Below are 13,534 nucleotides of genomic sequence, written 5' to 3'. Positions count from 1 at the left end.
TGATCCTCTCACTGCACCTGCTCCTCTCACTGCTCCTGCTCCTCTCACTGCTCCTGCTCTTCTCACTGTTCACTGCACCTGCTCCTCTCACTGCTCCTGCTCCTCTCACTGCTCCTCTCACTGCATCTCTCACTGCATCTCTCACTGCTCCTCTCACTGATCCTCTCACTGATCCTCTCACTGCACCTGCTCCTCTCACTGCTCCTGCTCCTCTCACTGCTCCTGCTCCTCTCACTGCTCCTGCTCCTCTCACTGCTCCTGCTCCTCTCACTGCTCCCGCTCCTCTCACTGCATCTCTCACTGCTCCTGCTCCTCTCACTGCTCCTGCTCTTCTCACTGTTCACTGCTCCTGCTCCTCTCACTGGGCCCTTGCTCTTACTCTTCCTCGTCCATACATTAGTGTTTGTCTTTTTCTGTTTCTGTTTCCAAAAATATCACTCTTTGTCCAACTGCTTGGACAAATGCTTGTTTGCGACTGAAAACAACTGTAATAATATAAAACAATCCAATATGTACAGTATTGTTCAAAATAATAGCAGTACAATGTGACTAACCAGAATAATCAAGGTTTTTAGTATATTTTTTATTGCTACGTGGCAAACAAGTTACCAGTAGGTTCAGTAGATTCTCAGAAAACAAATGAGACCCAGCATTCATGATATGCACGCTCTTAAGGCTGTGCAATTGGGCAATTAGTTGAAAGGGGTGTGTTCAAAAAAATAGCAGTGTCTACCTTTGACTGTACAAACTCAAAACTATTTTGTACAAACATTTTTTTTTCTGGGATTTAGCAATCCTGTGAATCACTAAACTAATATTTAGTTGTATGACCACAGTTTTTTAAAACTGCTTGACATCTGTGTGGCATGGAGTCAACCAACTTGTGGCACCTCTCAGCTGTTATTCCACTCCATGATTCTTTAACAACATTCCACAATTCATTCACATTTCTTGGTTTTGCTTCAGAAACAGCATTTTTGATATCACCCCACAAGTTCTCAATTGGATTAAGGTCTGGAGATTGGGCTGGCCACTCCATAACATTAATTTTGTTGGTTTGGAACCAAGACTTTGCCCGTTTACTAGTGTGTTTTGGGTCATTGTCTTGTTGAAACAACCATTTCAAGGGCATGTGCTCTTCAGCATAGGGCAACATGACCTCTTCAAGTATTTTAACATATGCAAACTGATCCATGATCCCTGGTATGCGATAAATAGGCCCAACACCATAGTAGGAGAAACATGCCCATATCATGATGCTTGCACCTCCATGCTTCACTGTCTTCACTGTGTACTGTGGCTTGAATTCAGAGTTTGGGGGTCGTCTCACAAACTGCCTGTGGCCCTTGGACCCAAAAAGAACAATTTTACTCTCATTGGTCCACAAAATGTTCCTCCATTTCTCTTTAGGCCAGTTGATGTGTTCTTTGGCAAATTGTAACCTCTTCTGCACATGCCTTTTTTTAACAGAGGGACTTTGCGGGGGATTCTTGAAAATAGATTAGCTTCACACAGACGTCTTCTAACTGTCACAGTACTTACAGGTAACTCCAGACTGTCTTTGATCATCCTGGAGGTGATCATTGGCTGAGCCTTTGCCATTCTGGTTACTCTTCTATCCATTTTGATGGTTGTCTTCCGTTTTCTTCCACGTCTCTCTGGTTTTGCTCTCCATTTTAAGGCATTGGAGATCATTTTAGCTGAACAGCCTATCATTTTTTGCACCTCTTTATAGGTTTTCCCCTCTCTAATCAACTTTTTAATCAAAGTACGCTGTTCTTCTGAACAATGTCTTGAACGACCCATTTTCCTCAGCTTTCAAATGCATGTTCAACAAGTGTTGGCTTCATCCTTAAATAGGGGCAACCTGATTCACACCTGTTTCTTCACAAAATTGATGACCTCAGTAATTGAATGCCACACTGCTATTTTTTTGAACACACCCCTTTCAACTAATTCAACTAATTGCCCAATTGCACAGCCTTAAGAGCGTGCATATCATGAATGCTGGGTCTCATTTGTTTTCTGAGAATCTACTGAACCTACTGGTAACTTGTTTGCCACGTAGCAATAAAAAAATATACGAAAAACCTTGATTATTCTGGTTAGTCACATTGTACTGCTATTATTTTGAACAATACTGTATATCCCACATTTCATGGTGCAGTTAATATTATTAGGCTAACGTTACAGTAAATCCGTAGTAAATGGTGGGAATTTGTAGACAAAGAAGCCTTCTGACTGACCACAGTGTTTCTCCTGTTTGTCAGCGCGGTTTAATCGGCCTTTAAACTGGTTTAAATCACTGAAACGTGTGTTCTTGGCTGAAGTCAAGCGCTTCTCACTGGATCTGATGACAGAGACCGATCAGAGTAAACGCATCTGCTCTAGTGAGCTCGCGAGTCATGCTGCGCTGCCGTTTGGACTTTGAGCCGAGCGGATAAACGGTCCGTGTGGCGCGTGGGTCAAATGAGTTCGGTTCCGCTTTTGGCGCATAAACATTATCGAACATTTATCGAACTCTGGATATCGTTTTATCGAGAAATTATATCGTGATAATTATCATTATCATTTTATCGCCCAGCCCTAGTAATAATGTTAATCTACAAAACTGAGAATTTAATGTAAGGCAAGTCATATGGTTGTTAGGCCACAAGTTAAACAGTACTTTATAAATATATATATTTTTTATTGTGCAGTCCAGATTCCTGAATAGAGTTCTGCTGGCATGAGCCCTAACTGTACGTACACACAGCCGCCGACTTGAGCTGCAAAGAAGCTCTGGCCGCCCTGTCAAGGACGCTTGTCAAAAAGTACGGGGAAGCTTGTTGACGCTTTGGCCGCTCTGACATAGCATGGAGAAGAGAAGTGTCACAACATAAAATGTAATAAACAGAAAAAACAAGCAATACACTGAAGAAACCATTTATAATGACAGAATTATTATAACCGTTTTGGTCACATTTGTTTGGGAAGAAAATAATAATTAGCTATTATTGTTATATTAATATTATATTTACTTTAATGTAATTGGTCAAATTGGTGTTACCGTGAGCAAATTAATTGCATTCCCGCTTAAAACGAGCGCTCGTAAATATTTCAAATAAGTTGAGCTCATTCTCAAATGTGTATCACTGTCGGATAATCGCGAAGTTGTTGTGTTTGGTGCTGCTTGAGAAGACGTCAGACTCGGAGATTTTGGGTTCATGAAACCCTCCAGGGCCGTTATCAATTCGGAGAGTATCACCGGCTGGTGCAGCAGCTGCGGCTCGATGACGAGAGGTACGTCCAGCAGAACTTCAGGCTGGACACAGTTTGATAGCGTGTTGATAGAACTAATGTTTTGGTAGGAACGGAAGTTTACATCGTATGTTTCTCCGGAATCAGCCAGCGCGAAGGACGTCTATATTCCGATTGGTTGCTGGCGTTTTGCTGCTGCTTGCCGCTGAACATAGCTCATTACCATAAAGTTGAGCTACTTCAACTTTCAGATTGACGCTCTAGTCGCTCAAAACGCCATGCCAAGGAATTTGACGCTCCTTGCAGCTGAGAGAAGCCAGCTTCCATTGAAAATGAATGACTTCCGGTAACTTTGGAAGCTCAAGTCGGCGGAGGTGTGTACGTCGTACAGTAAAACAAAGCAGTTGCATTTTTGCACTTCTGGTTCCATCAACCCAAAGTCAATGTTTATTTGCACATACATAACCCAATTATGCATAATAAGCCAACAGTTCTGGTGGTCATGTAAACGCAGACTAAGGTAATCATAAACGGCATAAGCATAAACCAATCGACACAGCTAGATTTTGTCTATGTTGTTCCAAACCCGTAAAACCTTCGTTCATCTTCGGAACACAAATTAAGATATTTTTGATGAAATCTGAGAGCTGGATCACTCCTCCATAGGCTTCCAAGGGACTGAAACTTGTTGGCCCAGAAAAGTTATAAAAGAGATCGTTAATATAGTCCAAGTGACTACAGTGGCTCAGTCTTAAGTATATCAAGCGACGAGAATACTTTTTGTGTGCAAAAAACAACAAAAATAATGACTTTATTCCACTATTCATTTCCTTCTCTTTGGGCCACGAGTGAGTTCACGTAGTAAAACTGCGCAGTGGGTCTGTGTTACACGTCACCACGTAGGCTCACTATTGGTCGACACTGGTCATGTGTGTGATGCGTGTGACGTGCAACACAGACGCACTGCACAGTTTTACTACGTGAATTCACTCGAGGCCCAAAGAGAAGGAAATGAATAGTGGAATAAAGTCGTTATTTTTATTTATTTTTTGCGCACAAAAGTATTCTCGTCGCTTGATAAACTTAAGACTGAGCCACTGTAGTCACTTGGACTATATTAATGATCTCTTTAATAACTTTTGTGGGCCAACAAGTTTCAGTCCCTTGGAAGTCTATGGAGGAGTGATCCAGCTCTCAGATTTCATCAAAAATATCTTAATTTGTGTTCCGAAGATGAACGAAGGTTTTACGGGTTTGGAACAACATGAGGGTGAGTAATTACTGAAAGAAATTTCATTTTTGGGTAAACTATCCCTTTAACCTGTGTTCTGTGGCTTATTGAAGTGAGCATGTGTGATGTGTGACAGGAAAGTGTCCTTATTGTGGATTTAAGCACATCCAGAGAGAGCAAGCGTTTTCTCTACCCAAGAAACTCTTAAAATGTGTTCTCATCTCATGCAGAGGTGGTACAGTCAAAATCCTGCATCCGATACTGGATGAGAGGAGAATATGAGTCTGTAAGATTCCCACTGGTATTCTGGAATACTCTTGGGCTTTATTTAACATCACAAGTGACATGACATATGAAATACACAAAGTCAGATACACATATGGTTTGCTTTTGACGTCATTAACCTGATTTACTTATAAAGGCACACAATCAGTCAAACATACATTACAAGAATGTAGAAACATTATATATATTACACAAGGATATGGATTTTCTATAGGGTTCTAAAATCCTATAAGGTTTTTGTGGAGGGAACTAGGTGAGGTGAACTACCGGGTTGCCCTTCAAAAATACATCATCACTGCGGCACTCTGTTCTAAACAATATATAGCCATGATCATATTGTTTGTGTAAGAAAATGTAATTTTAACTGTATAATTTTAAGACTTAAAAGTATGAAAAGCAAAGCATGCTTTGAGATTAGCCTGGCTGACTATTTTCCTTCAGTAATTTCCCTTCTACATCATATAATGTACATCATATGGTAGAGAACTTTTAGTAAGAATCAAAATAATATTTGACATTAAAGAAACTGAAGCTAATGTATTTCTCCTCTTCAGGGCGTGGAGTTTTCACCACTGGAGCTTTTTTCAGAGGTGATTTTGTTCTTGAATACAGAGGTGAACTTCTGAGTTCACAGGAGAGTCTGGACCGAACTGAACACTACACTGAAGCTGAGAACACGTTCCTGTTTGATTTTCAGTGGCATGGCAAAAATTGGTGGTGAGTACAGAACTGTTAGATTGATGTAGTAGGTATGCTAAAATATCTGGAACTGTAAGATACTTCGTTCATGCCTGTAGTTCTGTTCGCTCGTTTCTTTTGGTCCAGATACGCTTAGTGTTCAGATTGGCATTTCTATCGTTGAACCTAAGTTATGATTGACCAGTCTGTCCTTTTTAGGGTCACATATTCCTGTTTTTGGTTTATTTACATGTCTCTGGTCCATGTTATGTTCATATTTCATTTGAACTGCACCAGAGTTCATTTGGAAGCCAACTGAGACCCTTCTTTTCAGCGTCTCGGTCCGCTTGTTTGGTCGCACCAGGTTTCAAATAGCAGCTTTCACATTTATTCAGATGAACCACATTAACAGTCTAAAAAAACATGCCAGATGTGAACACACCCTAATACTTCAAATTCACCATGAACTGACATAGAGTACGGAGTGTAGTTTCTTTGAGTCATCAAAAAAAATTCCCCCTGTATTCCCTAAAGAGAACAACATGGTAACTTTTAGATGCTTTTATCTGAGAGCTGTACATTACCATACATTGCAGTACACTATCATATAGATCAGTGGTTCTGAGACCCTCCTCTGCAGATTCTGTATGTCTCCTTCACCTGATGCACTCAGATGAGTTCATAGAGCCATGTTCTGATGATGAACTCCTCATCTCAATCAGGTGGATTAAAACACCAGACATACAGCAAATGCAGAGCGGTGGGTTCCCAGGACTGGGGTTCAGAACCACTTGTAAAAATAACTGTACATGTCTAGCATATATACTAAGATTATAAGTATTGAGTGTTCATTTTATGTTTTTATAGCATGGATGCATCTAAAGAAGACTCGTCTTTGGGAAGACTTGCAAACGATGAGACCAGAAATCCTACTTGCAAAATGAGAACTGTTGAAGTGAGCAGAAAACCTCACCTGTGTCTGTTTGCTGTACGAGACATTCTACCAGGAGAGGAAATCACTTACAATTATGGAGACTCAGATTGGCCATGGCGAGTCAAGGTACTATCAATAAAATGCTAAAGAGATTGATCAGTAATTCATGATAATTTTTTACTCTAATTCTGATTAGTTACCATGTGATTGTGGTCTCATATTTCTCAAGCCTTTGAATAAAGCATCAGCAGAATCCACTGATAAAACGAGAGCCAGCAGTTTGCGCCTGCATAAATCTGTAAGTCCACTTTAAAACATCTGTATCATTATTCTATATTATTGACTCTCTCAGCATAGAGTTGTGTGTGGAATGATATATAAAGTATAGGACAGCTAGAGGAATGAACATTAACAAGTTTTTTTTGTCCTTTACAAATATTCTGATATTTTGATATTCACTGGTTTCTTTTCTGACATCTAGCCCCATTGTGTAGCTTCTGTTTCCTCTCCTGAACTGGACAAGGTAAACAGCAATGGTCCTCATAAGCAGTCAGGCAAATCAAGAACATCAAGGAATAAAACGGTAACCATCTTAAACATGCAGCAACTATCTACTGATGTTTACTGCCAGCTAGTTAAAAATGCAATAAGTGATTTCTGAGAAACACTTAATATTTGAAATCGACACCCAAACAAACAGACCCCTCCCTTCATTGCTCCGCCCCCAAAATAATGAACACGCAACACAGTCAACCACTATTAGCTGGTGCTCAGGTGTTCAAATAGAAAATATCTTTATTGCTGGCAAACCATAGAATGGTTTGGTTTAAGTTGATTTGTAGGTGCATATCGACTTCATCAAGCACCCGTGTCATTTGAAATGTATTTATGTACTCACAATTAAAAAAAACAAACAAGAAATTATTTAACGCTGCAGTCCTAGTTTTTCGTCTTTGTCGCCATTTCTGTTCGAAATCTGCAATTGCAGTCATTCGTGGAACTATCAACTTTACATGGGTTGTGCTTTGACACGGCACAGCGCGAATGAATCCAATGTTTTGAGGAGAACGTGCTGCTGTCAATCACATCGCGTCGGTGTGGATACTGTCATTTGCAATGACAGATTATACTTTTTGGAAGTATGAGTCATGACCAACAGAAGAATGTTCACCGGAAAATGACACTGGAACAAGTAACATCCACTTTTGTTCTGACCAACTAAGGGGAAAAAAAGCATTGCAGTAAATCGCGCTGATGAAAGGTGGGGTATGTGATTTGCAAAACGGCCGGGAGATTTTGAAAATACACAACTCCTATGGTCTTACCTTCTTTCCTTTGACTCCACCCATTCGAAGAACATGGACACGATGGGGAGGGGCTATGGTACGACAGTTTGATTGACACAGTTACTGTCTAATGATTCTAGGTAGTTTTGGAAATGATTGGCTGGAGTTCTTCGAGTCCTGCCTGTTCCACAGATGATTAAATTGCTTACTTTTCATTTCAGTGCTTCTAACTCAGTGGCTGTAAGTGGGTTAGGAATAGGATTTCAAGTGATTTTGAAAAAATGGACAAAAAAGACAATTACATACCCCACCTTTAAATCTAACAATCGCTTATCAATTATCATATCACATCAAACCGTGCAAACTATACTTTGTTCTCAAATTGTTAATGTTAACAACATCAGCATTGTGTGACTACATTTAAGGCCCTTCAGATATTTATCCTTGTTTTCGTGTGGGCCAGGCGGCCAGTCTCTTTTTTTCTGTAGCCACTCCAAAGTCCAAGTCACCCACGTCACCTTCAACCTCGCCTGTGCAGCCCTCATCATCCTCGCCTGCCTACAGAGGAGGAGAGTGCATCAACAAAGCTGCTTGCGAATGTGGCATAAAGAACCCTAAAGCACTGTCATCAACTAGGCTCAGGAAACACATAGCAACCATGTCTAAAATTCTTAACCTTAATGAGAATGAAGCAGACCAACTGGCTGATTTCCTTGGTCACGATATCCGAATCCACAGACAGTATTATCGGTTACCAGAGGGAACACTGCAGCTGGCAAAAATGAGTAAAGTCCTAATGGCCATGGAGAAAGGAACACTGTCTGACTACAAAGGAAAGAAACTTGATGACATTGAAATCGACCCAAATGGTATGAGTATACATGCTCTGTGTGTATCTGTGCTGTACATATTTGCAAAACAATGTATATATTCATTTCACAGATACTAGGTATAAGCAATAAAGTGTTCATTTTTCGTTAATTAATTATTAAGAGCAACTTGAGGCCCAAGGTGATTCCATGTCAAGTGATGAGGAGGATTCCAGTGACCTATCTCAGACACCAGCACCAGCACCAATACAGACTGATCAACCTGTTCAATCTGAACAAGCTGTTTCACAGGAGGATCAAGGTAAGAAAAATCTCTACATTGCACAAACAACAATAATCAAATAAACATGAATTGGCTCCATGCAGCAATATCCAGACAAATTCAAAAAAAAAAATTATGCATTGGGAACACAGTCTTGATTTGCTCTTTACTCACCGATTTAGTTGTAATGAGAATGTGTAATGAGAATTTACTTTTTAATTATTTCATAGGTTCTTCAAATGCTCCAAAAAAGAAATGGGAGGACAGTGAGGTAAAAGCAGTAGAGAGACACATGATGAGTTTCATCAAGACATGCAAAGTTCCTGGTAAGCAAGACTGTGAAAGATGCATTCACGCAGAGCCAGAAGCTTTACGCAGCGAACATGGACTGGTGTGAAAAATTATGTGCGGAACAGGATCACGACTCTTAAAAGAAAGGGTGGTTTGTAGGGAGGGACAAACACTTCAACACTTTGCACATTATGCTCTTTTTGTAGGAAATGGAGCTAAATTAAAAGAAATGAGGATAAAGGTGTAGAAATATTTTGTGGATGGAATGAAACAGAATATAAAGTGAAACGTTAGAGTATAAGAAGGCTAATGAAGAAGTAGAGGATAGTAAGAGTCAATTTTCTTTGTTCAGTTACAATATAGTTGGATGAAATGTCATGTTAAACTTTTTGATATTTCTGTCATAGAGGGAGGGGAGAATGTAAAGATGATAAAAAAGGGAAGAGTGAATAGCTGTGCTGGACATGGGCTGTGGCTGGATCTAACCGATTGGTGAGAGTTGCTGTGTGCAGACTAGAGAAGCTGAAAACTGAGATGTGATGTCAGACACTTTCTGCTTCCCGTAGTGATGCAGAGCCAGAAGCTTTGAAGCAGGGAACATGGACTGGTGTGAAAAATTATGTGCGGAACAGGATCACGACTTCTAAAAGAAAGGGTGGTTTGTAGGGAGGCACAAACACTTCAACACTTTGCACATTATGCTCTTTTCGTAAGAAATGGAGCTAAATTAAAAGAAATTAAGATAAAGGTGTAGACATTAAAATTAAGAGACGCTCGCGCTGTTTGCATACTTTACCACAGCTGAAGTAGAAAAAATGCATTATTTTCCAAATACACAGATATTTCGGAGACATTTTCATTCAATACATGCACTGCTTGATACAGTGTCTGTTTGTACAAGAATAAAGTTCAACATAAGCCTAAATACAAACGTAAAGCGGGAAGAGAGAATGTAAAGGGGGACGTTAAAGGACGTAAAGTAGAAGAGCATGTAAAGGGGACGTAAAGAGGGAGGAGAGAATGTAAAGGGGACGTAAAGAGGGAGGAGAGAATGTAACTGGGACGTAAAGAGGGAGGAGAGAATGTAAAGGGGACGTAAAGAGGGAGGAGAGAATGTAAAGAGGGAGGAGAGATTGTAACGGGGACGTAAAGAGGGAGGAGAGAATGTAAAGAGGGAGGAGAGATTGTAACGGGGACGTAAAGAGGGAGGAGAGAATGTAACGGGGACGTAAAGAGGGAGGAGAGAATGTAACGGGACGTAAAGAGGGAGGAGAGAATGTAAAGGGGACGTAAAGAGGGAGGAGAGAATGTAAAGGGGACGTAAAGAGGGAGGAGAGAATGTAAAGGGGACGTAAAGAGGGAGGAGAGAATGTAACTGGGACGTAAAGAGGGAGGAGAGAATGTAAAGGGGACGTAAAGAGGGAGGAGAGAATGTAAAGAGGGAGGAGAGAATGTAAAGGGGACGTAAAGAGGGAGGAGAGAATGTAAAGAGGGAGGAGAGATTGTAACGGGGACGTAAAGAGGGAGGAGAGAATGTAAAGAGGGAGGAGAGAATGTAACTGGGACGTAAAGAGGGAGGAGAGAATGTAACGGGGACGTAAAGAGGGAGGAGAGAATGTAAAGGGGACGTAAAGAGGGAGGAGAGAATGTAAAGGGGACGTAAAGAGGGAGGAGAGAATGTAACTGGGACGTAAAGAGGGAGGAGAGAATGTAACTGGGACGTAAAGAGGGAGGAGAGAATGTAACTGGGACGTAAAGAGGGAGGAGAGAATGTAAAGGGGACGTAAAGAGGGAGGAGAGTATGTAAAGAGGGAGGAGAGAATGTAACTGGGACGTAAAGAGGGAGGAGAGAATGTAACTGGGACGTAAAGAGGGAGGAGAGAATGTAAAGGGGACGTAAAGAGGGAGGAGAGAATGTAAAGAGGGAGGAGAGAATGTAAAGGGGACGTAAAGAGGGAGGAGAGAATGTAAAGGGGACGTAAAGAGGGAGGAGAGAATGTAAAGGGGACGTAAAGAGGGAGGAGAGAATGTAACTGGGACGTAAAGAGGGAGGAGAGAATGTAAAGAGGGAGGAGAGAATGTAAAGGGGACGTAAAGAGGGAGGAGAGAATGTAAAGAGGGAGGAGAGAATGTAACGGGGACGTAAAGAGGGAGGAGAGAATGTAAAGAGGGAGGAGAGAATGTAACGGGGACGTAAAGAGGGAGGAGAGAATGTAAAGAGGGAGGAGAGAATGTAACTGGGACGTAAAGAGGGAGGAGAGAATGTAAAGAGGGAGGAGAGAATGTAAAGGGGACGTAAAGAGGGAGGAGAGAATGTAAAGAGGGAGGAGAGATTGTAACGGGACATAAAGAGGGAGGAGAGAATGTAAAGGAGACGTAAAGAGGGAGGAGAGAATGTAACGGGGACGTAAAGAGGGAGGAGAGAATGTAACGGGGACGTAAAGAGGGAGGAGAGAATGTAACGGGGATGTAAAGAGGGAGGAGAGAATGTAAAGGGGATGTAAAGAGGGAGGAGATAATGTAAAGAGGGAGGAGAGAATGTAAGAGGGACGTAAAGAGGGAGGAGAGAATGTAAAGGGGACGTAAAGAGGGAGGAGTGAATGTAAGAGGGAGGAGAGAATGTAAGAGGGACGTAAAGAGGGAGGAGAGAATGTAAAGGGGACGTAAAGAGGGAGGAGAGAATGTAAAGGGGACGTAAAGAGGGAGGAGAGAATGTAAAGGGGACGCAAAGAGGGAGGAGAGAATGTAAAGAGGGAGGAGAGAATGTAAGGGGGACGTAAAGAGGGAGGAGAGAATGTAAAGAGGGAGGAGAGAATGTAAAGGGGACGTAAAGAGGGAGGAGAGAATGTAAAGAGGGAGGAGAGAATGTAAGGGGGACGTAAAGAGGGAGGAGAGAATGTAAAGAGGGAGGAGAGAATGTAAAGGGGACGTAAAGAGGGAGGAGAGAATGTAAAGAGGGAGGAGAGAATGTAAGGGGGACGTAAAGAGGGAGGAGAGAATGTAAAGAGGGAGGAGAGAATGTAAAGGGGACGTAAAGAGGGAGGAGAGAATGTAAAGAGGGAGGAGAGAATGTAAGGGGGACGTAAAGAGGGAGGAGAGAATGTAAAGGGGACGTAAAGAGGGAGGAGAGAATGTAAAGAGGGAGGAGAGAATGTAAAGGGGACGTAAAGAGGGAGGAGAGAATGTAAAGAGGGAGGGGAGGAGAGCATTAGGCTTGTTGGACTTCATGCAGCGCTGCACAGAACGATCAGAACGAACTTGAGCAGTTCTTGACGGTTAGAACTTGTGTCTGACTTCAGACAGCGACGCCCATGCTGTGCCATAAGGCAACAGAGTACAACTAGAGTGATTGGAGAGCAGGAGGACTCAGATAGAGCAGATTCTCTAGAGCGACTCACGAGCTCTGATGATGACACAGCTAATCCACGATTGGCAGAGTACACTGCTTGACAACGATCACGTGTGTTTCATTTTTCTTCTCACACCTTCAGTTCCACTAAGGATCACATCTGTTCTTTATAACAGTAAAAGCTCTTTTCATGTAGTTGCGATAGACCCCACTTCACTGGTATTTTGGCTTATTTTGAACTTTATTCTTGTACAAACATTAGTGCATGTATTGAATGAAAATGTCTCTGAATTATCTGTATTTGGAAAATAATGCGTTTATTCCACTTCAGCTGTAGTAAAGTATGCAAACTTAGCCTGAGCATCACTACAGGAAGCAGAAAGTGTCTGACATCACATCTCAGTTTTCAGCTTCTCTCATCTGCACACGGCAACTCTCACCAATCGATTACATCCAGCCACAGCCCATGTCCAGCACAGCTAATATAAGGGAGGAATAGAGGCAGTAAATGTAAAGAGGATGAAAAGAGGGAGGAGTAAAGCGGGTAAAAAGAGTGAGGAGTAGAGTTAAAGAGGATAAAGAGAGGGAGGAGTGAAGAGGGAGGAGTAGAGTTAAAGAGGGAGGAGAGAATGTAAAGGAGGAAGTAGAGAGATTTTGAAGAAGGGTGGATGGAGGAAGTACAGAGGATAGTTGGGCACTGAGAATCATTCCCACCTCAAGTTAATTGATTTTTCATTGTTGTTCTGTCATTAACTGCAATGTGCACTTTCAACACAATGTGTCCAAGACTGTTAATATTAAAGAGTCATTTAATCAGAGTCCCCAAAGAGTCATTTAATCGGAGTGTGTGTGTCACTCGAGTCCCCAAAGAGTCATTTAATCGGAGTGTGTGTGTCACTCGAGTCCCCAAAGAGTCATTTAATCGGAGTGTGTGTGTCACTCGAGTCCCCAAAGAGTCATTTAATCGGAGTGTGTGTGTCACTCGAGTCCCCAAAGAGTCATTTAATCGGAGTGTGTGTGTGTCACTAGAGTCCCCAAAGGGTCATTTAATCGGAGTGTGTGTGTGTCGCTAGAGTCCCCAAAGAGTCATTTAATCGGAGTGTGTGTGTGTCACTAGAGTCCCCAAAGGGTCATTTAATCGGAGTGTG

The 13,534-nt window shown here is 41.7% G+C and overlaps 1 protein-coding gene across 1 annotated transcript; it reads left to right on the top strand.

Moving 5' to 3' along the window:
• Nucleotides 1–4,474: 4,474 nt before the first annotated feature.
• Nucleotides 4,475–12,679, top strand: LOC128015075 (uncharacterized). The gene is made up of 7 exons (XM_052598783.1): nt 4,475–5,473; nt 6,302–6,494; nt 6,598–6,666; nt 6,850–6,951; nt 8,118–8,523; nt 8,648–8,785; nt 8,977–12,679. Exons 1-7 carry the CDS (start codon nt 5,292–5,294, stop codon nt 9,141–9,143), a joined length of 1,257 nt encoding a protein of 418 aa, XP_052454743.1. The 5' UTR covers nt 4,475–5,291; the 3' UTR covers nt 9,144–12,679.
• Nucleotides 12,680–13,534: the final 855 nt, after the last annotated feature.

Source organism: Carassius gibelio, chromosome A1, assembly GCF_023724105.1.
Source record: "Carassius gibelio isolate Cgi1373 ecotype wild population from Czech Republic chromosome A1, carGib1.2-hapl.c, whole genome shotgun sequence".
Taxonomy (NCBI): Eukaryota; Metazoa; Chordata; class Actinopteri; order Cypriniformes; family Cyprinidae; genus Carassius; species Carassius gibelio.
The sequence above is the reverse complement of the archived record's forward strand: the minus strand, read 5'-3'. Positions and strand labels throughout refer to the sequence as shown.

Coding starts and splice junctions, on each gene's coding strand:
- LOC128015075 (XM_052598783.1), top strand. CDS start 5,292: ATGTATTTCTCCTCTTCAGGGCGTGGAGTTTTCACCACTGGAGCTTTT. Junction 6,495..6,597: donor ATTGGCCATGGCGAGTCAAG/GTACTATCAATA, acceptor ATATTTCTCAAG/CCTTTGAATAAAGCATCAGC. Junction 6,667..6,849: donor GTTTGCGCCTGCATAAATCT/GTAAGTCCACTT, acceptor TCTGACATCTAG/CCCCATTGTGTAGCTTCTGT.